Genomic DNA, 26,978 nt, shown 5'->3' with positions numbered 1-26,978 from the left:
GTGACCAGTGATTTTCAATAATCTTTGAGCTATTAACCCCAGGCTCTTTCCATTAAATGTACCAAGCCCGCGAAATGTTAAGCCTGACACTAATAGGTTTGCTTTTTGTTCTTATTCACCTCTGATCCTTACAAGCAATCCATGAATCCTCATAAATCTGAAGAAATGACATGACTGCTGGATGACTGCTGGACTAGACACAGCTGGGTGAATGCACCTTGCATGGCTAAAAACTGCTAAAAACTTTCCATGTAGGGTCACTGCTTTCAATGGAACCTTGTACAGAGACCTCCTTTGCTGAAAGCACCTGGCAGGTAAGGAAGCAGAATTATCCTCACTACAGCCAGTTTGGACACAGATTCAATAAAAATCAAATTCTTCATCTCACTCAAAAAGGTGGTATTAAAAAGAATATTTCCAAAAGGATACTGAGGCAGAATGGAGATTGTATTTCTACATCAGTCAGTCAAAACCCTGTAAAGTGTCTTCTAATGAGTACTCAAACCCAGAATGTGTAACTTGCCCAAAAGATTTTAGAAGTGACAAGCCATTAATGGTAACTCTCTTTGCTAGGACAGACAGACGAAGAGGCTCCTCATGCTTGTACAGAAAGGTGCAGTTGATTTGTCAGCAAGTGGGAGCTGAAGAAGGTTCATAGCACACAAAGAACTCACGTTTAACAGGGAGGACTGAATAGGGGAACAGTTAGAAGAAAAATAAGGTGTTAGCCCAAGTCTACCTTCTGAGGTTTGCAAACCAAGGTAAGATGCCTTTCCTCTGAAAAATACTTTGATAAAACACAAGTTCTGCTTTAGCCAAACAAAGTCATTGTGCTCAATACTGGGTAGGGAGACAAAGTTTAGGTCAGAGCTGCTGGTGCTCTCTGCAGTTGAGCCTTAGTTAAACAACAAGTCTCAGAACCAGGTTAAAAGTGGTTATTTCAAAAGGAGGACAGCTGAAAACAGGGACTTTGGACCAAATTACCATCCCCTCGTTAAAAGGACCGTTGCTACCACAACACTAATACAAACACCACATTTCATACCAGGGCTGGGAACACCTGCATCTATTCGTCTCCCAGCTTTTGCCATATGAAACAGGCTCCACTTAAAAGCTGGTTCCCTAATGTTCCCTCACGAGGGAGTGGGAACAGAGCCTGGCTAACACAAGGATGCTGTCACTGCTCCTACATAGATACCAGAGCCAAGCTACCATAAATATTGTGAGGAAGAGCTTTGCTTTTCTGGAAAAAGTAACCAAACAAAGGCTGTCTCACTCTAGCTCCTTCTTGGACAAAGAAAGGTTGGCACTTTCAATAAAAGAAACACCTGTCCCAAGCACCCTTCCTTCTTTTCATAATCCCACACACACCAAACAGTACTGGGAAGACAACAACTCAGTAAAAGTGACTAGTCTCAGTAGGAGCAATTATGGCATTACTTTTAAAATAACAATAATATTATACTGAGGAGGTTTGTTGAGGTTTGAGATTGGATTTTTTTCATTACAATCTTTTAATTCTAAATCACTGGAAACACTTGCTAACAGCCCCCAGGATAGCTATTTTATATTAACAGCACATTATAGTTTACATTTCAGACATCACATTGGATGCAATAATCATACAAACATCCATATTAAAATCTCTCCCTCTTGATAAGGAAAAGACTACTTGTTCCTCCCTGATGGACTCTATTGTTCCCAGATGTCACACACAGTTTTGTCACAGCAGTCACTATAATACCATCCTGCTTGAGGATTCAAAGGGTAAATGATCTGAGTACACAAAGGCTTCTTGGAAACAGTGACTTTTCAGAATCTGCTCTGACTTGTACCCACTGCAGTGAGAAGTGGGAAAGAGAATTGAGAAAGAAAAAAATGAAATCTAAGGCTTGTGTTTTGAAAACAAAATATTGATTCAGATCTTCAGTATGGCCATCAAACCTGTGGAAACCCCAAAGCCATCATGCCTGCCCTGCCCAGAATCCTGCAACTCCTCTGCTCACACTAACCTGCAAAGTGAGTTTTTACTGCAGAGATAATTCAAATAATCAAACTGAACATCCATGTTTAGTCCAACATCCAGCCTTGTCAGGCAACTGCACGAGAAACAGAATTAACTGTAGAAAAAACCCTCATACCTCGAAACAGCCACCTTAACTCACTACTTCTTTCTGCTTCTACCAATAAACCTCATTCCTGAGCTGTTCATTCATCTCTCTGTGCTTCAGGCTGTACCAAAGCAATCCAGGTTACAGCATGTTCCCTCAAAGTCCATCTGAAGCCCTTCCCCAACCATCTTGCACAAATAACCAGAAAAACAAGTGGAAAAGCATCAACAAGGAAAATTCTCAAGACTGACCTTTCTGAATCCTAAAGTCAAAACAAGAACTATCTCCTCACCATGTATTTCCACTCATATCTGGTCTCTGACCTGTCATTTGCCTCTGAAAGCTCCCCATTCCTATTCCCTGGCCCTCAACCCACATCTACACTCTGCCTCCAAACATGTTTATCTACACCTCATTATCACTGACCAGGAGACAGGGGCCTCTGCCCCTTTCTCTCCTCAAGTCTACTCCTGCCTTCACCCCCTTCCTGCCACTTCTCCATGGTCTCCCTGGACCCACCTCTCTCAATTCTGACTCTTGCCCTGGGATCAGGACGGTGTTTCCTCAGGTCCATTTCATCTGGTTCTCCTAACAGTCAAACAGCTCCATCTGTACACTTCTGCCTTTTGTACTCTCTGACAACTGCTGAGAAGCAGGAAAAAGCTGTCAGAAGTAGCTGTCCCTGCTCAGCACAGGTACCCCTCATTTCATGGATCAACCACTGCTGAGGGTAGGAGTGTCAGAGATATGGGGAAGGACAATGTCCTTGATTCCCTTGCAGGGAACACTCTGCCACCTCCTTTGTAGGCAAGCCAGCCCTGTTGGGAGCTGCTACCAAAGAGCTGCGTATTTCTATAGCCAGATCAACAAACTTGTTCCACACTTTTCACTCCTGCTGCCACCCCCAGGATTTGATTTGGTGCTAAAAAAACAGCCTCTATTTTCAGAATACCTCCTTATATTGCACTGACCTTCCCACACACATTTCCCAAGGCACAGAAGTCCCTGGAGCAGAAGTGATCCAGCAAACAGCTCATCTCCCAGCTTCCCAGCCCACATGCTATTCACAGCAAGATGTCACACTGCTGAATCCATAGCCCATCTTTCAAGTGAGAAAAGTTTGACCCCAGAGAAGCACAAAAGGTTCACTTCAGCATCCACCCTTTAACAACACCCAGGAATCAACCTCCCCCTGCACACTTACAAAATTCAAAGAAGCATGAACAGCTTCTTCATCTCCTACCAGCAAATTCTTTTCATAAAAGAGGCCCTTAAAACTGGCAGCCTCCCTGCTGGACCCCAGTGAAATGTTCCTTGTACCTTGGGTCTTTGTATTGCCTGCTCCTCACAAGACCTCCCACTTTGGTGCATCTCATGAGCTGAGTGTTGCACTCCAGGCCACAGCGAACTGGAAACAAGAGTGCAATGCACAGGGCCCAGCTCTGAGGTTGCCAGAACATATTGGTTTGAAACATCACAGAAAATATTCGGCTCCATATTTTCAACAGTAGCCAGGAAGAAAATGCATGGAACAGTTTTGAGAACTGTTTTTCAAAAGTCATTTAAATCAAATTATGCCCCATCCACACCGGCAAGCAAAACTCTCTCTACTAACTGGAACTGGTTTTCTTTTCTTGTGTGTGTGTTCTTTTCTTTTTGGTTTAACTTTTTTTTTTTTTTTTTTAACTGTCTCCCAGCCATCTTTTTTCTGGTAATGTGCACAGGCACTGCAACACTACAAGAATGGGTGCCAGGACAAAACCTATGATGCACAGTCCCTAGAATAAATCACTCAAGAGGGGTGAATTAGAAGAAGAGAGTAACATAAGGTTACATCTTCAAAAGCACGATTCTCTGAAATCCCTGAATTTTCAGCAAATTACTGCAAAAAGATACCCAGTTTTCATCTGATGTGAAGAAGCAAACAGGCTTTTGGATCATTTGCAACTTCAAGACAATACCATGAATCAATACATATTTTAAAAGATGCAATAATTACACAGAGCTTGCATGTAATCAGAAAAGAATCTACTTGTGCTGAGCGTGTATAATTTGAAAGCTGCAATGCCAAGTAAATCCACACCGTTGGCTTGCACAAACCAAAGTATTATCCATTACTGCCTCCTTTTTTAAAACAATATAAGCATGTATGAAAAACATATTTCCTGGAAACAATGATACTCTTTGAAGATTTATTCAACATTTCACAAACCAAACAAGCCTGTACCCGCACGTGCCCGTAAGAAGAAAGCGAGCTGACAATGCGAACTAATCAAAAAGTACTGGAAGGGCTATCCAAGATATTTGCATACCTATACTTCCCAAGGGTTGGAAGTTTTCTTCAGAACTGTACAAAAATTATTTCCCATGTGTCTAAAAAAATCTCTTACTGATCAACACTTTAACTCATCAAGGCAGGAAACAAATCAACCAAGCATCTACATGTTGGGGCTGACACCTTCAACCACTCACTTGCAGTTTTTTTTTCCTTTTGACTGGGCTCTTAAGTGCCAGCTCCCAGGGGTCTCAGCCCCAGGCATGTTGTGACACACTTTCAAAGCCCAGAATGGGACACCTGGGACAAAGCACATACTGTTCAGGAAGTCCACAAGGGCCAAGAAAAGCAATAGAAATTTCCACAGTTAACTTGCATTACTGGTTGCCAGTAAGCCTCTTATTATGAAAACCCATAATTGGAAACTGTCATATTATAGAACAATTTATGGAAGTTTTAGGACTATGTATGCCTCAATGGGAACTTCCTTTGACTGGTGTGTTCCATCAGCCCAGGTCTGCTTATTTATTCACACAGTGGGATAAGAGCATCAGGAACCTAAACACGTCATCACTGAAGTGTCGCTGAGACTCCCACTCGAAAGTGCTTCATATAGTTCATTTCTTAGCCTTTCCAGTCATCCATCTTCATGGCTGCATTCAACTTCTGGACTATCCTGTCTTTATTTCTTTTCATCTTCTACAGGAACATTCTTGCACTTGTTTTGTGTTCCACTGCTCCTCTGAGGATATGGAAGGCAAAATGCAGCTGCTCTGGGCTGAGTGCATCTCACTATACCCGTCTCAACCCCACCAAAAGGGCTTGCCAAAATCAGTTCCTACTCCTATGGTCCCTGCCTTGTCACACCAGGGAAACTGGCATCTACATTAATTTCTAAATCAGATTTGAAATGCATTAAAATATGGCTCCAGCCAAGAACAACAGCCTCCCCCACTGCCAGCACGACACTGTTAAAGTCACCCACACAAACCCACCCAGCGCTTCCTTTGCAAACAGTCACGGTTTGGTGTGAAGGTAAGGAGATCTGGTAACAGGTGATGGAGACACATTCCAGGAAACTTTTAGCAACAGAAGACTGTAAATCCACTTTAACACTGTTTTTTCCATGCAGGAGCCAGCAGGTACCATCTGCCAGAGTGGTTCTAACCATGAGCAGCTCCATCCCCTAGGAAATGGGCTGAGCTATAACTCTACCTGTCTTTTGCCATGCTGTTCTGCTGCCACTTCCAGTCATATGCGCCAAGATCTTGATGAATCCAGCACCTTCCCCATCACCCCAGGACAGGCTGGAAAAGATTTGTGCTCAGGGGAAGCTGTGGCAGAACAGGGGCAGCCAGGCTGAAGAGGACCACCCACAGATGAAAGGAACTGGAGGAGATAATCCCTGCAAGCATCGTAAGTGGAGGAAAAGAAAAACAGATGATTCACTGAGGATTAAAAGAGAACAGCTTCCTCAAATGTTGAGACCTTTCTGTGTCCCTTTAAAATTGTTTCTGAAGAGAAGACAAGCTGTGAGGTTAATGTACTTTTTCACTTGATTTGGTATCAGCAAATTCTGTCCCTGGACAGAATCTCACTGCAACACAGAGCACCAAATGACTGTGGAAAAGAAGAAGGAGATGACAGCACAATTTTGCTCAGATTCCTGCAAATACAGGAAATGCAGGCTGGGAAGGTTCACCTGTGAGCTAAAACTGCTACAAGTCCATTTATTTGGGCAAGGAGTCTTTGAATACCAGTTAGAAAGTGCAGGTGGGACTGATTTCATATTAAATCACTATTACTGGCAGGAAATCCCAGGCTTCCATATCCATCTTAGACTTTCAACAAGTTCCTTACAAAGTACATAAGGAAAGTAATCCTGTTCAAGGAAAATAATCCTCCTCTCAGTTGCCCATGAATTTTGGAAACTCACTCAAGCCAAGTTGCCCAGTTTGCAGCACTTGACACTGCGCTAGGCAGACCTGCACACTCTGTCCTGAAGATGTTACACCCGAATTTCACACAGCTGGCAAGGCAAAGTCCAAGTGTTAAAAGAAAGCTGAAAATAGCAAAGCATGCACATGTGGCAAGGCAACAAACACAAATATCTAAACAATTTTCATATATTAAGTATTTCAGGTCGCTCTCCATAGGTATTAAAGAAGAGCAGGCAAAAAAAAACACATTAGGCAGTTGGGGGAGGGAGGTGTCCCAGGAAAAATGAGGGTGTATTTCCCCACTCAGAAATTGTGTTTACATGCACACGTGAGGATTAATGTTTTCAAATACTTCAAAGCATTACTTCACTCATGAGGCCTTATCAAAAACAATAACACTTCCATGAGTGTTACAAAGAGAGGAAGGCTTTCCCTCTTCTCCCCACCCAGGCACCCAGGCTTAATCACAGATCATGTTCAGGGTTTCAGAACCCCAGATTTCACAGCAGAAGCCCACATAATTAAAGACCAGCATTAGTTTATTTACAGTTGCTGCTTGAAATCAAGACAGCATAGAAAGAAATGTCACAAAGCTCTAAAAACAAAACACCAATTATATTTTATGTTGGGATAAAAAAAAAAATTCTTATTTCCACACAAAGCTAACAGGCTCATCACTAAACAAAGCAATTATTGAAATCCTATTATAGGTGACCTGAGACATCATTCAGTTGTATCACACCTGGAAATATCATCAGAACAGCAAAACAGAAGCAAAATCATGAATGACTCCACGCTTACAACCACGGCATAGCTATGTCTTCATAATCTTCAGGCACTTAATAATAAGAATTGTTGACAGTTTGGTTATCGACGCCTTTCCAAAATTAGTTCATACCTTGGACAAAACATTTAAAACCAAAATTTTAAGTAGTTTAGAACCAAATTAGCTGGTTCCAAAATTGTCTGTTACAATAACAAATCCCTTGCAGTTTTCATTAGAATTTATTCACTGAATTTGCCTCCAGCAGCAAAACTAGTTCACCAAGGTGTTCTCCAGAACGCTTCTGTGTGATTTTTTTTCTTATTATGCAGCTTCATCAATAAACACGCAATAGCAATGGGACCAAAAAAACTGATCTCTTTTAAAAAGTGAGCACAAAACCTGCCACAACAGAAGACATTCTAGAAGGAAAGGCACAAGAGCACCATCATTGGTGTGTCTCCAGGGAATTGGTATGTCTGCCTATTCCTGCTGGAAGACACAGGTTCCACACACCCCTGCCTCTGATAAAATGCATCCTTCCCAGGGTCATTTCTTCTTCAGTTGTGCTCAGCTGCCCCAGTCAGAACCAGGCACACACCATGCTGAGTGCTGCACCAAACCATACACTACATTGTGGATGCTCAACAGAACTTTTAGGAAGCTTCTGTTAAAGACAAAGCACATCAACAGAGGGGAATAGAGGAGCACAAGGTGACACAAAGATTGCATCTGGAGGGAGCCCATCTTAATGGAAGTCAAAGCGAACCAGGATCACAAGGCACAGTAAAGATGAGTGAAGCTCAACATTTTGCTAAGGACTTATCTTGCTGCAGTGTTTCTTCTTTTTCCAGTGAAAACAATCAGGACACCAGGTGTCTTCCTGAAATAGGGCAGGGAATGACTGCTGGCATTTGCGTCACCAGGACCTGCTCACATTACTCGGTGACGAATCTCATTAACCAGCAGCACCTCAAGCAAAAAGTCTACAGCTCAGTTTGTTTGCATTTACCTTTAGCAACATAGCACACTTCATTAAATTTTGAAGCAGTGTTTATTAGAAGAGTAAAATGCATCAGCATCCACCACCAGGCTTCTCAGCTTATTTTCATGACGTCAATAGTCAGGTTTATTTAATCCAGTGAAAATATACATTGATTGAACATGGTCTCAGAGCATCTTCTGCAGCACTGAAAAATGGACTCAACAGGAATGGCATATTTTTACTGCTTTCCCTCAGAAATAGATTTACCATCACCATAAAAAAGCCTTTCCCAGTGGTGGGAAGGGCTGGCCACTACAGAGTTCCCTGCTTCTTGATGCCAGGTACCTTCTGGTCTGTTTTTCCTGCCCCGCACTGAATGCTGTTCTATCAAGAGCTTTTCCACAGAATGAATCAAAAGTTACACTCAATTGTTATAACTCAATTTAAAATGTAATGCAGGACATGGGACTAACAGTGGGGGTTTCTGTTGTGCTATGTCCTTACAAGCTGAGTTTTGTTAACAAGAGGTTTCAGGGCATACATCACCTGTGTAACCTCAACTTACAAAGCAGTTCAGGTTTTCCTTCCCTCTCTCAAAATTCATTAAAAAGTCTTACTTGAGCTGAGATGTTGTACACAAGTTCTCTGCCAAGAACAAATTTTTACAGCTTAGTTTTAAGCTCCTTTAAAAAAAAAAATCTAGAAATTTATAATGGAAACACTGACAGTGCCCATAATCACAAGTACAGAAACTTTATTGCAATAGGTAGTTCGCATTCCATCCAAAAAGAAAAGTTGGTCTCTCAATCAAATTCCACATGCATTCTGTAACAATGGCCAATTATGAGATCAGTAAAAACAGGTGCAAATAAAAAATACTGGGGATTTAAACAGTGACATGGCAGTATAAAGCCATCACCTTGGTCATTAAACTCTGATTGTGCAAGAGGCTTTTTTTTTTTTAGAAAGTCTTGAATTGCTTTATAACTCACTTCTCCTGGGCAAACTCTTCTCCTAGTGATCATCACAGGCTAACTTGGCAAATCTTTGAATCATGCTTCCAAGTCCTAACAGCTTGGCCATTCCCAGATATTAGTAATACAGGATTTATATTCAGTTTTGTCAATTATACTTCTTGCTTTAGCCTGATGAAGCCCACCACTACACATGTGCAGCACAGTCACACAACAGCCAGATATTCCCACTGACAGATTACCCTACAACTTATCCTGAGTTCTCTCCTCTGCCTCAGGAGACCTTCTGTAGGAAATGGATGGCTGTGCACTGCAGCAAACTGCATCACACAGGCTATGAAAAAGCAGTGATGAGCTTCCTACATCCTCCATGCCCAGAAGAGTTAGTTGTACTTCAAACAGAAAGCATAAGAATTCACCTTTAGCAATACATTCCTCTCAATATTCTGAACACACTTCCAAGTCTCTTAAACATGCAGCAAAGACTGAAACACAAAATGCAGAAATACAAGAAAAACTATGCACTCGGTTATATTAAAAAGGTACAAAGCCAAGGTGCTAATGGGCCACATGGGGAAGCAGAACAGCAACAAGCATTAAGCCCATTCAACACGGTTACAAATAAATCTAGAATCACAAAATTCAGAAGCATGGCTCAAAAACATGTGACTGTGAACTAGCCTTGACACCTGCTTATGTCATTAATAAAATATTTAATATATGAAAAACACTGGGTTTTCAAAAGTGCCTTAACCAGTGCCGAAATGCATTAGTCATCCAAGAAGAACTCTCACTTGAGCACTGGAAATTACAGAACAAGGAAATCAAATCTTCACAAGGAAGCCAGCTCAAGTGCTAAATCTGAACTGTGCTTACCTGCAAACATTCATTACCAACAATGATAGATTGCTAATCCTTTTAACCAGAAGGGAAAAGACTATCCTTCCCCTGCAATACATTGTGTACAATTATTGGATCTGAGACAGGCAGCTACACTGGGCTTTCAGTACATTCATTAAACAAGCCCAGGAAATTAAAAGCTGCTTCATACAGATCAAATGAACTCAAAGCAATCTTCACTTCTTCAGTCTTTCCCTCTGGGTAAAAGTAAGTATGGGATGACATTTAATAATTTTCCTTACCTAGAAGTAGTTATTTGAATAATACTTAGAAGTTAAACTGCAATACAGTAAATGTGTTAATGATAAATTGTTTAAGCAATTTGACAAAAGGAAAAAAGCACCCAGCAAAAAAGGCAGGCTGTTCCAAGAAATTAGGAAAAGAAATTTATGTTCATTATAACTATTTAAATATAAATTAAATAAGCTGATTCCATAACAACTTCTCCCATGTAATCTAAAAGGTCTCCAAAAGCATATTCTTGAAACTCCACAAGTGACAGCACTAAATCTCAGTTTCACTTCATCTCAGGGAAGTTTGGAAAGCAGCCTCTGGAAACAGTACTGCTGCTCTTCAACTCACCAATGAGTTTATGTTTATCTTGTTAAGAAAGAAAAAATTAGCCCATTCATACCCACATACTTTTAAGATAATAGGATTTTCTTCACAGCTTCAAGTTAGGCACTGAAGTACTTTGTTATGATTAGTTTTATCACACTGAATCCAAATGCTTTGGATTATTAACCAACTCTTCTGACAGGTCTCCAATAATGAAACACACCACACAGCTTACACTGACTCACCATTCATCTTAGCTGATAAAACAGGAAAGGAAGATGGCCAAAATCTCAGAGCCTACCCAGGCAGTCCTCAGCTTTAGGAAACCCCTTTCATTTGCTTTCTCACCAGCAAAAGCAGTTTATTTGTTGGCTTTAACGTGGCAAACTTCACACCTGCCTGCTCCCATTCCACCCATTGATGACAGGTACCACATCTAAGACTATCGGTACCCAAAGCACCTACATTGTCTTAAGAGCTAAGCACGTGTGAAAAGCAAGTTAATGCCCTCTCCAGTAAAACATTAGGTCCACCACTTCCTTGATGCTTAAAACCTCTTTAAATTCCCTTGTTTTGAAATACCTGTTGACCCTTGAAGCTAATTCGCTGGTTTACCATGTGCCCTGCCACAACTGTGCCATAACACCAACACCATCGGGAAAAGAAAACACTTCACGCAGCAGTTTGTCCTCAGGCTGCTGAGGATCCAAATTGAAATCCCACTGCTCCATTTGGGACCCAAGTTACCACTTCCCCCTCCACAGTTTGGCCATGCTGGGCTCTGGCACTGAGGGATGGAGGATGTGCAGAGACAAAGTTAAGGAAGTCACAGAGGGATGGAGATTGCCGATGTGAAGGTTGAAACATGCACTCCCACCTCAGTCGACCCATTCTCACGCACAGACTGTGGAAGAAAGCACTTCACAGCCCCTACTGCAATTACACAGCACTGGGTGAAATCAAATGACACGAGGAAGTTGCATGTAAGCCATTGGTAGCAACTGCATTTCTTGTGCTTGAGCAACTCTAACAAGCTGGGGAATACTTGCTCCATCCCTGCAACACCCCTTTCAGACACCAGCTTTTACAGTCCCTGATCCAAAACAAATTCAAAGGGACACAAGGTACACAAAATCATCCGGTGATAAGCATTTGTTCGCAGCGAAACAATTGAGCGGAAGGATTTGTGTCGTTAAACACACAAAAGGTTATCGAGAACCCACCAGTTCACACCAACTCTTCCAGCTCCAGGGAGGGACAGGATCCCACCCCACAACAATCACCTGTGCTGCCAGCCATCAGCAGACACGGCCAGGCACCTCCACCAAAGGCATCCTTCCCCTAAGGATTCAAACATTCAAACCCTCCCAGAGAGGCTTCTGCAGAACAAAGACTATTGGCAACACCAACTTCACACCAAGTGCATGATCAAACCTGCTTTCTTGTAAAATATTAACAGCACTCCACCAAAATAAAACTAAGCAAGTTCTCAGTTCTTAACTAATAATTTTCCTTCTAATTTGACCACACTGTAAAGTTGCCTTTAAAACCTCCCACATGTTATTTCACTGCACCTTGCAGAGTCCTTGGAGTACAATTAAAATCTTCTACCCAAGCTCTGGGTTTGAATGGGTTTCATAATTTCTTAACAGAATATTACTTGATTTGCCTAACACAATTCATACAGCCCCAATTTATCAAACCTTTAGTCTAGGCTTGTTATAAATAAAGCCAATACTTCAGAAACTGGAGAAAATCAGTTTCACTTCTCACACCATTCAACCGTGTGCCTCTTGTTTTCTTCTCTCATCATGGCTTTATGAGCTGCTCCCCCCAAATTACACTGCAAATGACACTGAAGAAAGATATGGATCTGTAATTGAAAGATGGAACTCAGACTTCAAAACTACCAAGAGTATTCAACAATGGGCCAGGATCCATGAGCCCTAGAAGCACTGAGACCTGACCTAAAGAAAAACAGAAAGCTGCTATGGTGCTTTAGGGGTTGAGGTAAATTAATACATAAAACAGTCTCACTATAGAAACTTTCTCACCTGCATATTTGCAACAAGTCATATAAAATACATGGATATTGCAACTGAGGTACTGTGAATCAAGCATGCTACAGTCCTCCCAGTGGAAAAAGTAGTCTGTCTGTTTAATGGTAAAACACTGAATTTTTAGTAGTGCAAGTTAGTCCAGCATACGAGCTCAAAAACTTGCAAGCTTCAGTTCATGTAATTATGCATTGTTTAGGAATTTAAACCACTATTGTTTTCTTGGAACAGTCAAAAATTGCCACACAAACACCAGTGTACTCTTGACCTCCACAGGGAGTGGCTCATTCCCATCTGACATGCCAACAAACTGCTCAGGATGAAGTTTCCCCATCACTGGCTGAACACGCTCATCTCTCATATCAACACTGTCACGTGCATTTGTAGAATTTACTACATCCTAAAGGTATTCACCTCTAATGAACATTAACTTTTCCAAAGCAATCCCCAAAAGTTTAAATACATCCTAAAGACTACGAGTATTTCCTTCTCTTTTCTTCCCCTCATAGCCAAGTGCAAGTACACGTGCTAAAATTCCACCCTGCAGTCACCAGCTGCAGTCTCATAAGTAAGAGAAAATTCTTCAGGTAAGTCCTTCCACAGGTACAACATGATGAAATGAAACATTTCAACATACAGCCTTTTGCTTTAATTTGAGACAAATCACAGAGTAGACTTATCAAACTTTGTCCATAAAACACTGGCTTCAAAACAAACCTCTGAGCTCAGTTTTCTGCCCCAAACAAGCTTTAATGTAGACTTGCACTTACCCCTCTCATCTTGTAACACAGAAAGGCTGACTAACCTCAGCTTTAACCATAGTGTTAACACAAGCATAAATACCCTGTAATGTGTAATGCAGTAAGGCATGATTTAAACATTCTTCAGCAAAAATTTAAAAAAAAAATCTCTGTCTATATTCGTTTTCAGTTATCAATGATACATGAACAGCTCACTCATTTATTTTGTATTTATTTCTGCACAGTGAGAATATCAGAGCAACAGTCCTGGAAAAATCTGACAGTTTTGGGGTAGAACTTTTTTCACAACCATGGATGAAAAACAATTAATGTTTGGGAAGGTGTATTTTTATTGTGAAGAAAAGGTTATGTATTCCCAGTAAAGAAATAAAGCAACTTCCCCTGGAATATCTTAGGGAAGAGCAGCAATTTTGCTGACACACAGCTTTTCATTTCAGAGCTGAGGGGATGCAACACAGGCAGGAAGATACTTATTCCAATGCTGTTCTGACTGACCCTGAAAAACAGACCTGAAAAATTTTAAGAGGTGGCAGCAACTAATAAAGAAACACCTATGGCATATTTTAAATAAAATGTTGATGTTTTTCATCATTTGTTTTTTAGTAATATAACCCTATAATGTACACTACATCAAGCTATGGATTCAGCTGAAAAAACATTTTACACTAGAAATGGTCAAGAGAATTTAAACAAAGAGCTTTTCTTGGGGTGTCTTGCTAGCCAGGACATAGGAACCATGCTACACCCTCCTCCCATCTGCAAAGGGGAAGAGGTTTTTTCTTTAATAGACTGAAGGGCACAGAGCTGCTCATTAGAGGCAAGTATTTTCTCTCATCCTGGTCCCTCATCTCACCCAAGTGACATGGATCAATCTGTGCAACCAGCTACTCCTATGCAAGAATTTAAGACTGAGGCACAGCACAGGGCATGGCACTGGGGCCAGGAGGAGGCCTAGGAGGGAGCACACCCAGCCTGCTGAGAAGTAGAGGTGTTGAGGCAAGTCATGAAGACAAAAGGATCCGGATGTCAAGTACCCGAAGGAAGAGTATTTGACAAATACTTAGTGCTTTCTAAAGAAATCAGTCCTGAGCTGGTGAAACCACAGTGTTTAATCACAGACTGATGTGCCAGTGTTGGGATCTGTATTTCCTAATACCTCAAAGCAATGCAAAAAGAGTAATGTCTATTTTGCTGTCTGTCATTTTGTACAACGCCCTTCCCTCGAGCACCGGTCCTCAGAACACATTAGACATTGTTAGAGGAGATTAATTTAACAGCAGATTATTTTTTGATTATTTTTTCCTTTCTTTCACAAAGCACTTAACAGAAATCAGTGCTTGGGAACTGGAGCTGTGGCTCAAAGACAAGCCTCAGGCCTCAGGACCATTCCCATGTCACTGAAGTTGGCTGCTGCAATGATGTGCCACTCATTCCCAAAAAAACAGTGTTGTTAAAGTGCTCAAGGGGCTTTGCAGGTCCAGAGGGCACACAGCTGGATAACTGACCACTGGATAATGCTGACTCCTTCAGTGGCAAAAAGACAATGGCGGGAAAAATAAAAAATCAATTCTGACATGTGGTAGTGGTTTTTTGTTAGCAAAAAGTTTGCCCAAGGTCTCAATCAGCTCATAGGAAATTCCTGTGTAGCTGGAGACACTGCCCTGACAAGGCCAGCCTTCCCCTCCCAGCTTTTCCTTTACTTGACAGCCACAGCTGCCACCACACCTAGTCTTTGGACTCCATTATATCTCAGCACTGATAGGAGTCACCCCATGGGAAAGTAGGATAGTGGGACTGATGTCAGGTACCATGAAGAGCATTTTCCTTTTCTACTTCAAAAATTTTGAACCTTACAGGAGCCACCCGCTCCTATGCTATTTTTTGAGTTCCTACAAACAAATTTTAACAATGCATATCCTGCCAGGAAACATTATCATGCATTAGTGATAAAGCATTAGGTAAAAAGGTAAATTAAGTTTCCAAGACACGAATCTCAGCTGATAAACACATTACATCCACAGCTCAACAATTGTGCAGAGAAGAAAAGGAATAAAGCATTTTCGAGAAAGCTTCAGGAATATGGAGGGGGTGGGGTGGGACGAGGGGACGACGACAACAAGAAAGAGTAGATAAAGCAATGCCATCCTGTCAAAATACTGCTCAGACTATGCAAGAAGCACAGCTATGAAATTACACCAGGTTAAACTAATGGCCACCCATTAACCTTGGGTATGTCTATATGGTACAACACAGACCTGAAGAGCAGCTCAGGCACCAGATGTCTTGCCAACACAGCACTCTCATGGCACCAGCTCCCTGCTCAGCTGGGTAAATAAACTAGAGCCAGACGAGCCATTCATTCTCCTTCAGAGGTGATGCTGAACAGCTCTGCAGTCCAGGAGGCAGCAACTCATTGCCAGCAACTCATTGTCTGCTGCCAGCCAGGTGACACAGCCAGGCACAGTCACCAGAAAGGAGCGCTGGGACATTCCCCCTGGATGCTGCTCTAATATGGAGATAGTGCAAGGAAGCTGCCTCTCTAACACCAGCAAGCCAGTTGTACATTTAAGGGCCAGCTGCAAGACAAAGGCTGGAGGGAAAGGCATTGCAAAGATCTGCAGCTGCCAGACTGCTCTGCCCAGAGCACGAGCCTAAAGGTCAGGGCAAGAAAGAGACTCTTCAATGAGCAGAGAGCTGTTCCCAAGGCAGTCGAGCTGTGCAGGACATTGGTCCCACAGGACTGTCAGACCCAGCTGGGCTATGCCCAGATCTGTTGTTCACAGACCCTTTAGAGAGGATGCTTGTCAAGGGATAAGCTCTCAGACTCTCATCAAAGGGAGAAGAGCTGCAAGTCCAAACCCAAGCCAGACCATCACAGCAGTTGTAGTTACTGCAAGAGGTTACAGCTGCAAACCTAATCCTCACAGAAGATGAAAAAAAAAAAAAAAACCTAGCCAATCTAACATCAAAAGGGGTGATAAAACTTGGCGGAAATTTACTTTACTGCAAAAAATTCAAGGAGGGCACAGAGGTGAGTGACCTAGCTACTGTCCTTGAGACTTTTACCAGAACTCCCCACGCCCTGAACAGTCATTAGGTCAGGAAGAAAGAAAAGCTGCTGAAATATTCCTTCCACTTCACACAAGTCCTTTGGACTTTCCCCAGATAGCACCAACCTGGCAAACATTACACCATGAGGGATTGAAAGAGATCACAAGAGAGATGCCAGTTTCTATAGAGCTTGCCAGCAAAAGTAGCCAATGCTCATTCCAACAAACAAGCCAAAAGCACGGAGACTGAGAAGAAAAGGATGTCCTGGCAGCTAATTAGTGAAAGCAAAACAGTCAGGACTTCCAAGCACCAACAAGAACTAAGCAGGATATACAACTTTATGCAGGATTATTTTCAGACAGAACAGAGAATGTGTCTGGGGAATTCTTCACCAGTCACTTTTTGCGACCAAAATACACAAGCACTAATTAGATCATGCCAAGACTTCATTTTCACACTTCCAAAGCTGCTCAATTAAAAGTATGTGTTTTGGCACTGCTCTCTGTTTCAAAACAATTTAGACAAAGCTAAAAACAAAGAAATGCTTCAACCCCAGGAGGTGACACAGCTGAAGATGGATGAATCAATAGCATACTGGAAACCTAAAAAGCTCATAAGCAACACAGACAGACCTACTTTCATGAAGCAGATATTGCCTGATATGACAGAACACAGAAAACAAAAATAAACCTACAAGGAGAAAGAAATAAAAATAGTGAGAAAGTAAGGAAATTGCTTTTTTCAGCAAAGTTGGTAGATCAACTCTGCCTTGCAGTATTTTCTTAGATCGTTACCAACACTTTTTAAAGAGCCTCCAGGTAGTTAAGGCTGGGGTAAAAACTGGAAAGTGCAGGTAGAACCTGGGACTTTCAAAAACCCTCACCAGATGTCCTACCAGAGAGCACATGCTGGGGAATGATGTCATGTCCACAGCTACTGAAGCTGTGAGGAATTTGTGGGAAAAGATAATCAGGAGGAATTTTAATTTCTCTTTCAGTGTTCTGAGTGGCACTTTTTAAATAAGAAAGTCGATTTAAAGTATCAGTTGCAATTCTTCAAGATGCTTCAGAAACAGAGAGAGTCACAGCTACAGGTGCCAGGACTTTGATTTGTATATTGAAGGATAATCCCAAATAGCAAGCAAGAAAGACTTCCTGTGCCAGCAGTGTTAAGAAAACTGCTATTGATGCACATAAATCACTGACCACCTTGCACTGCATGACAGTGCACCAAGACCAGACTCATGCCCAATTCTTGTGATGTTCACAGCAGTTAGGACATAAGCTTCAGAAATTTGAGGAGAGGAGATCCCCCTCAAAGCAAGTAACATCACAAAGCCAGGCTAGGAGAAAGTGGGAGGCCAGGAGATCTCCTCAGCCTGGCTGCACTTCGCCTCATCTGGAGGAAGACACAGGAACAGTGTCTGGGAGAAGGCAAAACTGTTCCAGCTCTCTGAAGGAGCAGCACGCTGACTCAAAACCTACCTGTTAGACTGCAGATACCTTTATCTTAGATGGTTACAAATTACCAACAAGAAATCTAATGCATCCCATCCCCGATGACAAATATCCTCCTTATCTCTGAGAACCACGTGGTTATAAATGAGGTCCCACATCCTACCCCAAAGAACCTGTTGTAGAAAAATCCCTGTCACTCCTCCAGCAGCTGCAATTCTTCATTTACATAAATCACCTCTATTTTAGATTCCTTGTCCCTCTGATTTATGGCCTTAAGAAAAATAAACATGAGTTAAGGAAACAAGGGAAAAGATTTAATGAGCCAACCTCAGTAGTTTGGACCACATGTAAATACTGTAGCCAATTGCTGTTTCTCTGACAGCCAATAACAAGAGCAAACATGCAAACAGATATGTAGAAGTTTTCCTATTCTTCAGAACTTAGGGATACAGTCCAAAACCACATCACCTCAGGACTTAAAGATCATCAGGTTTTTAGTGTTGTAGCAGCTCTTCATTTCACCAGCTATCAAGCTAAATTAGGAATATAGCCTCCTTGAAAAAAAGAGAGTATGACATTCACTGTACCAAGTTTAAGCCAGATGAAACTTTTAGTATCAGTACAGTTGATTTAAATTTATTCCTAATTATGCAGATCAGAAAGAAACCAGACTACAGAAAATCTGGACAGCCTCTCAAGAAAGCATTTATAAAAAGTTAAGTGAGTTTAATGTGCATGATTTTCTAAAAACCAATCCCATCACAACAACAGGTATCCTGACTCTTATAAGGTGCAGGCTCCAAATACTCATGTGATATCACCAAATAAGTCTCCAAACTGGCAAAAAACAAACAGTTCTAAGAAATACTAATTCCACAGGAACCAAGAACTAAGAAAAGTACAAAATGATAGTGGTTATATAAGAGATCGGATTAAGAATAATCTACTGTGATGTGTGCGTATTTACAGAAGACTTGGAAGAACAAAGTTTAAAACAATCATTTGAAGAAAAGTTAGTTGTTAAAGGAAACAATTTGCTGTACTAGATTATATTTATGTGACCAAGAAAAAAGTAGTGAGCAGGAGCAGACACCAGGTATTAAATGCTGGCTTGACTCCTCTTCTAAAGTAAGATCAGCTGTCCCAAGAGCATTTCCCTCAATGCAAGATGAAGCTTTTTGAGCAACACACACTGAAGTTTAGCAGTATCTCACACAGCCTAAACTCACCCTCATCTGCTATTATTACACTGGGGATGTAACAACTGACCACATGTCATGAATGATTATTTAATGTTTAATTGTTCACCTAAGAGAAATGTTTTATCTTATTCTGTGCCTGTGCAGCCAAACCACAGCTGCAATGTGACTCTGTGCTGGTAGGACAGGATGCAGACAGTCAGTAAAAAGAAGTTTGTCTTCCTACCTAACCAAACAATTTGCCTTTTAATATCACTCTTACTCAGCACAGAAGGAGGAAGAATAAAAAGAATATTAGACTCTTCAAAAACTCTGTATTGTACTTTTCTTGTGATTTTATTATTCAGGATCCTGGTTTTGGCTTTACCATCGGAGAGACAGAGGCAGGAAAGGCCCTCCTCAGGAAGGCAAAGTTGCTTGCAATATCCAAAAGGCTGGTGTTTCTGCCTCCTCATCTTCCACATGCAGGGGGAGCAAGGGCCGAATGCAGCGCTGGGTCATGGCAATCTCACAGAATCCAGATCATTACAGTAATTATATCATTATACACCATAAAGGGCATGCCAGTGCTTGCTATTAAAACTGACTGTGTTAAGATGTCAGTTGATTCACTTCAAGTGATATTTGATTAACAAAATGTGATAACGACATCTGTGAGAAAGCAAATGCAATGCCACATATGTCTCAGTGAGCAGCACTTCCTATTCTCTCAGCTTTTCTGCTACCAATCTACTGCATTGCTACTCCATACCCAGCCAGTTTGCAGCTCAGCAAAGCCTGGGAAGAGCCATGCCAGCTCACAGCGAAGGCCCAGCAGTGTGCAACAACATGTGGCCGTCCAAAGAACGGCACAATTAGAAAGTTAGCATGTAATGAAGCTTTTCCAGATTCCACCAATTTGTGGTTTGGGGATTTGCCAAGACAGGGAGGGATATGCACACACTTGTGTGTGACCATCAAGCCCTCAGTGTAAAGCCTACAGCAAAACAAATTAAAAAAACCAAAACAACTGCCCTTCCTCCCTTACAGCATCCATCAGCCTTTCAGATTTGCTAGAGCTCTGCTTTTCTGGACATTTTCCTAGCTGGCTTCTTAGGCTTCCCACTTTACTCCTGAATATCATGAATTACACTTGAATGTTTTTAGTGTGCCAGAACACTTACTATTTCAATAATGACTTCTCCAGAACTTTTTTTTTTATTATTATGAATGTAATGTTTCCAAACAACATTCTTGATTGTTAGACTCAAACAGTGTTGCTGTGATAACCCTCTAAGAACCTCATCTCCTCCTGAGGTACTGTTATCCTTACATTAGCTGCAAGATTTTGAGAAGAAACTGAGTCTCAAAAGAATTTGGTTGAAATGAATTATTATTCAGCAGGGCAAATCCAAAGCTAGCATCCCCTCTGGACAACTAATGCTTCATAGATTTTCACCAACAGTGGGAGGCAGTGACTTGCCAGGATACGTAGCTGTGTTCAAACTATATGTGGTGATATTTGTGACAACTGCTTAAATCAAATTGTTCCTTCTTCACATTTGTTTGTAATTATGCCAATAGCAGTCACAGCTGGGAAAAGTGAATTGTACTTTATGTCTTCTGTACAGAAAGTGTTTAAATATTTATCTGTGATGTATGGCTCAGAAGAGGCAGCTTGAAGATCTCCTGCTGCACTGTATTGCACCTGACAGCTCAGTGTTGAACAGAACATGTGCTTTCAAGAGCTAAGAAGCATTACTATTTCTATCACTGTTGGACACTTTGTGACTAAAATGCTGGACCCATTATCCTATTATCCAGCAACACACACTGTACATAATGAACAGCTCTATATCCTTGGCCTTAGAGACCTTCTGTTAAGATCAAAGGAACTGGAAATTGTGCAAAGAAGTATTGCAAACTGATAAGGAAATTATTCATAAAACAACAACAACAGAGGCATTGATTTCCACGAATTTCTGAGAAACTGCAGGTTAATCAGGAATTAATTTTATCTACATATACAGAATATTTATGCAAAACTGGAGACCTCATTGGCATATTGTAGCAAGCAATAGGGAGTTAGACCCCAAAATTCTTTTTTGTAAGTTTTGGGCAGCACCAAGTCCTTGTCTGGGTACTATTTTCAGACTAAGACTAAAATTTCAGCTGTAGCGTGCAATACATGAGACGGTTGTCATGAAAAACATTCCACATTATAAACTACTACTCTAAAAGCACCAGGGATTGGGCCAGGAATCCAAGCCCCAAGTGATATCAAATGACTTATTATGCTATTTCCTTCCACAAAAGAAATTACATCTTGCAAGAAAAACCAAAACAGATACCTGAAATTAAACAAATTCTGTCTGGCAATTAAGCAGGCGGCAAAAGAGCAAAAAAGAGGCTGTAAGGAAAAACAGGTTAGGTTTATCTTCTATACTGACACACTACTTCCCTCCTTAATGAGCCTACAAAATATTGCTGTAATCATAATATCAACATTTTCTTTGACTTCAGTAATTATACCACTGTATAATTGAAACTTCTGAAATTGATGTAATTTCACAACTCTGTAAAATATACTAAGAACCCATGGGTGGAAGCAAACGCAGTAAAAATCAGTCAAGAAATAAAGCACCATTTTTCTTCTTTATCAGACTAATTAACAAGGACTGAGGTAAATCCTGTCACTGGCTATCTTTTATTGTGATGTTCTTCCAGAAGATGAAGGCATAGACTCAGGGAAACCCTACAGCCTGAAGTCGGGAGACAGTCTTGCAAACTGCAACGATACTCTGACTTCATTCGCTAAGAGTAGGTTAAGTACCTGGAAAAACAGCCTAAGTCAAATACCTTACTTTGCAAAAGCTAAATATTTGAAAGTTACCATAGCACCTCAATATTCCCAAGATGTAACACAAGAGGACAGGAGAAACGCGGCCTCCAAATGCGGTCACCGCAACGCAGACTGCTCAAGCCTGGCAGGAAGCTGATGGCCACCTCCTTCAGGAGAGCAAGATAACAAGTTTCAGTGACAAAAAGTCTCTCCTTCAAGTCTTCAACACTGAAATTGTTGGCTCTTGATCAGAACTAATAGTAAGCAGAGAATTATGAACTGACAAACTGATCATCGCTGAACAGTGCGCAGCTCTCCCAGCGGACGCGTGAACAAACAGAGCTTTAAGAGCAGACAGAAAAAGCACAGGGAGGACCACAGTAGCTCATCCAAGCAATTGATGCACACGCTGGGAAGGACACAATGTTGAGAAATTCAAGCCTGATAAATTTCCCACCACTGAGCCAAAAAGTAGAAGGCTGGAGAGAGAAAATATTGCTGTCTCTCTCAAGAAGGTATTACATAAATTATAACCACACATCCAGAGTATTTCACCATCCCCTTACATTTCTCTGTGGCATTTATACCTGTGTATAGGGTACCACCATTACAGCTCAGTGGGACACAGTATGTCCCTGAAGAAAATGCTCTCCAGCTGGTGTCTCTTCCCTCACAGGCACTTCACCTGCAGTGACCAACTCACCATGGACAGGGCAGCTCCTAATTTTCTCAGCAATTCAAGCAAACACACAGGTTTTTCTGTCCAAAATCCAGAACTTGTTACCAGTCACAGGTTTTCCCTTTTCTTCCCATTTACACCTAAAAACTGAACCAAGATGGCAGCTAAGTCCTGCCTTTACTGGAACACAGCAATACACTGTGACTGCAGGAGAAGGTCCATGGAACCACCTGCACTAGCAATGGGAATATCTTCCCTCAGAGCATCCAGAGGCCATCTAGGGTGCTGGAAACCCAGAAGGCACAGACTGAACACACTGCTGAAACAACAGCCTTATCTTGTGCAAGAAACTGGTACAACAGCAAAAAATCCAGCTCAGTTCTCAGTGGAGCACTGGGTAATGTGTTGGGAATAGAGAACCATAAAAATAATCAGCACACACATCTCAATCCTAACAAACCAATATGTACAGAGCCTGTAAAGCCTCCTCTGAGAGCATCAGTTATACCACATATCTGATTTACATTTTTCAAAGAAACAACTGAAGCTCTTCAGCTTGTTCCAAAGGCCCAAAGGGAAGGAGAAAACTCTCAATACACCTAAGTGGCAGCTTTGCAGCAGCATGAGACTAAACAAATGGAAAAACCTAAAATAGGTTGTGACAGTTTATCATTAATCAGTATGAATTACTTGGCAGAAGGCAGTATCTTTCAGTGCAATTTAGTGGCACCTTTCCCAAAGAACTAATACAAACATGAGTACATAGCAAGAGATTTGGGGAGCAGGGGAAAAGGAATGTCATCACTGATTGAGTTGTTGATGGCAAGAAACAAAAAATGAGACTACACAGTGCAGCACCTGTGTGGCTGAAAAACATGACTGGCATGTTCCAGCTACTTCATTTGGCAAGGGTAAATTCACCACAGAAGAATCATAATCATATTACAAAACACTCTAGTCTTTTGAATAGCTTCCCTGCAGTCAGATACCACTTCTCTAGCAGTTCTGTTTATTCGTGCATTTTGCCAGAACAGGGATAATATTCTGAATGCTTCCTCTTGAATTCATAAAATATCATTACTGTTGAACATATGAAGGTATGAGAATAGAAGAGAGAGGGAGAGGCATTATCTTTGTTTAGAAATGGATATAAATGGAAAACTGCAGACAAAGCTTCCAGCTCAGGCAATCTCTATCAAGCCTACGAAGAAGCCCTTGTGCTGGCAGGTCCTGGCAAAGGATCCAAGCATCCAAACTATTCTGTTTTTCCACCTATATGAAATGGTTTAATACAAAAGATAACTGTGTGTTTTAATCACCAATTCCATATAAGCAAGTTATCAACATAGTTTTAGTGAACTTGAAGTCTTGAACAGCTATCGAAGAAATTTTGCTTTGACCCTCAAAACTGGTTCTGAGAGATTACCAAGATGGCAGCAGACCTCTTTCTTTTATTTGTATATGGATATACCTGCAATACCTTAGAACCCACTTATGATTGCCTTTTGTATTAGGTTTAGCTTTGTACTTACATGTGCCAATAAATACTCAGGTCATTCACTCATTTTATGCATACTTAGAAGGAAGAGACAAATTCTAATATGTCTCAAACCATCATTTCAATTGTTATTAGATTTAATAGTACAGGTAGAAGGTTCAGCAAATGACCAGACTTGGCAAGAAGTCTTGCATTTGCAAGTCTAAAATCACATAGCTTCAAACAAAGACAGGCAGAGAAGGTATCTACACTGACTAAAAGCACCAGGCCAAAGTAGTTCAGACCAGCCCCGATTCTGCTGCAAACATCCTTACAATTACTTTTGTCCAAAAAGTCTACGACAGTCTTTAAACTCTTAAGAAGAGTTCAAAAACCATGTTTGGAAAACAATTTGTGCTGATTCTGTCATGCTTACATGTAAAAGCCCATGTTAAAATTGCTAACTGTAGCTTCATCTCCCAGCAACTAGAGGAAAGGAGCAAAAACTGCCCTTGCATGGTGGTGTTAAAAGATAAACCTGCAAACAAGATAAAATTATCCAGATATTTGAAAGGACAAAGTTTGATTAGGGAATGAAGTTTTATCTGTGGGGGGAAAAAAAATAAATCCCAGACAGTGATCTTACTGAAATCCTCAGACATGAAAATGAAAGCAATTGTCCCACATTTGTATAGCTCCAGTCATTTCACACATGCTTCATTCATATTAAGAAGGGTATTACCACAAAATCTGGAGCTGTGACAAGATAAGCTTTTCATGGACTGAGGACCCAAAAATTAGAGAGAATTAATCATAACTAAAGCTTTGTAACAACACTTGTCAAATACATAAGCAATTGCAAACACCTACACAGAGCTAACCAAAACACCACAGCACGAAGACAGCCAAATCACAGATACCAAAAGTCACCTCTGACAACTGTGCTTGGAAGCAGCCTCATCAGACTTTCCCATACAGTGATAATGAAGGCCATTCCATGCAAAGAATGAGGTGTCAACGCCTCAGGTATCACTTCTTCCAAACATGGATAAAGTCTTTTAATCATCAGCAGCATAAACTCAATTTAGCTAATGTGATTTGTAGGAAATTCTCTGTTCCCTACAAGTTTAATCATGAAAATTGTAATAAACTCTTTCTCTCAAATCACAGCAAAAATTTACTGAACTGACCTTCCACTGATCTCTGGGAAGCAGTCTCACCACCACAATATCACCGTTCAGGGCTCTGTTGCGAGCAACCACTCCGTCAATAAAGATATCACGACTTCCATCCTAGTAAAAGAGGAAGAAAAGTAAGTGCCAGACCAAAAGATATTAAATCATGGTTGTTATGAGGTTTAAAACACTTCCATCAAGAAAGACACACACCCTGGTGAGGCAAACATCCTGCAGTTGTGCACAGGAACAAAACAGATTCACCATATGCCCTTTAGCATACAGGATCTTTTAGCAAATGAGCACCTTTGTATGGATTGCCAGTACAGTAGTTCTGCACTATTTACACAAGACAGAGCCAAGCCCTCAAGATGCGCTGTCTCAGTTCCTCTACAGTTACTCTTGGGAACAGGTAGAGAGTTTTCGGCTGTCACAGCTATTGACACATTAATTTCCCACCTCAAACATTCAAAGCCAGGGTTCAGATCAGACAAGTGTTCAGAACTGTTTACATCGCAATCTCTGCAAAGTGCTCCATGCAGAGCTCCTGCTGCTCTCCTGGTGAGCTGGGAAAGCAGGGACATGCAGCTCCTGGATCAGCAGGGCACTCCGTGAAGGTGATCTGGATTGTGGTTAGGGATGCAATCTCTTCTTTTTCAAACAAGTTAACACCATATATTCTGCATTTGGCACAATTTGCGTGACAACCCCAGATGCCAACTGCAAACCAGGAGATCTTTTACTGTAACAGACATGTCAGCATGAGATTTTTACTGTAACAGACATGTCAGGACACCTTCTCTGAATATTCTGGGTTAGCATCCTTGCACAAGAGCCTCTACTAATTGCACACACCATGATTATCCACCCCAGACACGTTTGGCATTCGGTTACTCTAGATTTAGTTTGGGAGATTTTCTTCATGGGGTAAACAAAGTTTCCTGAAGATGCCAACACAAAGATTTTAGTTTTTAACGGATTGCCAATTTTGTTGGGTTTTTTCTTTTGATAATTATTGACCATGCTCTTGCTGCTTTCATTTCTGCTTTCCCATAATTCAGTATACAAAAAATTCCATGTGTCTGTTTACAGCGCAATGAACATGTCAAACAATGTCAGCCTTTAGTATCAATATGACCAGTTTAAATAGTTTTTCTGAAGAGAGTTATCTTTGCATGGTTTCGAGGTACAAAAAAAAAGAGGTTGAGTTTCTTCAGATTAGTAATTTATTGTCTTTCAAAGAAAAAAAGCAGCCTCACAAGACTTAAAAGCCTTAATCGCAACTTCAGCTGTTTCTCAGACACTCCTGAGTTTCATATGCGTGAATAAATCCAATCAGAACTACCAGCACGCTCAGTGTCCAAAAAAAACTTCTTTTATAACCTGAAAACATGAAGCCCAAATATCACACAAGTATCTTACTCTGCTTAGATACCAAAACAATAAAAGGAAGAACCCTGCCATGATGTGAAACTAAGGCCGTCCTCCAAGAGACCAAATTTCTCTTAGAAAGAAAAGCAGCAGCAGCAGCTCAACAGCTGTGTGAAAGCTGCCTCCCATGACAAGATGCAGAAAAATTGCAAAGCCTCTTGGACCAACATAATTCAAATTGGAAACCGTTCTCTTCAAAAAGCCAGATTTTTTACACATGGTCTTATTCCTTATTTCTCCCCACCCTTTCCCTTCAGCTCTAACTCTTTACCTAAGTCCATCATATACATAAAAATGAAATGTTCAAAGTCACTTTCTAAGGCAAATTCTCGGTTTGGGTTAGGGTTTTTTTTTGGTCTGTATC

General features: G+C 41.1%; 1 protein-coding gene across 5 annotated transcripts in view; it reads right to left on the bottom strand.

Annotated features, from left to right (window-relative positions):
• Nucleotides 1–26,978, bottom strand: part of DIS3L2 (DIS3 like 3'-5' exoribonuclease 2) — a 180,489-nt gene that overhangs the window by 126,953 nt on the left and 26,558 nt on the right. For all 5 annotated transcript variants that reach the window (XR_009487686.1, XM_059855607.1, XM_059855605.1 and 2 more), the window contains exon 6: nucleotides 25,199–25,300. Coding sequence is in view for 4 of the 5 variants with exons in the window: in XM_059855607.1 (XP_059711590.1) it covers nucleotides 25,199–25,300 (102 nt within the window). In the remaining variant the exon portion in view is untranslated. The remainder of the gene's footprint in view (nucleotides 1–25,198; nucleotides 25,301–26,978) is intronic.

The sequence above is a fragment of the Haemorhous mexicanus genome, chromosome 10 (genome assembly GCF_027477595.1).
Source record: "Haemorhous mexicanus isolate bHaeMex1 chromosome 10, bHaeMex1.pri, whole genome shotgun sequence".
NCBI lineage: Eukaryota > Metazoa > Chordata > Aves > Passeriformes > Fringillidae > Haemorhous > Haemorhous mexicanus.
Note: the sequence above shows the minus strand (reverse complement) of the source record. Positions and strands in the feature narration are given on the sequence as shown.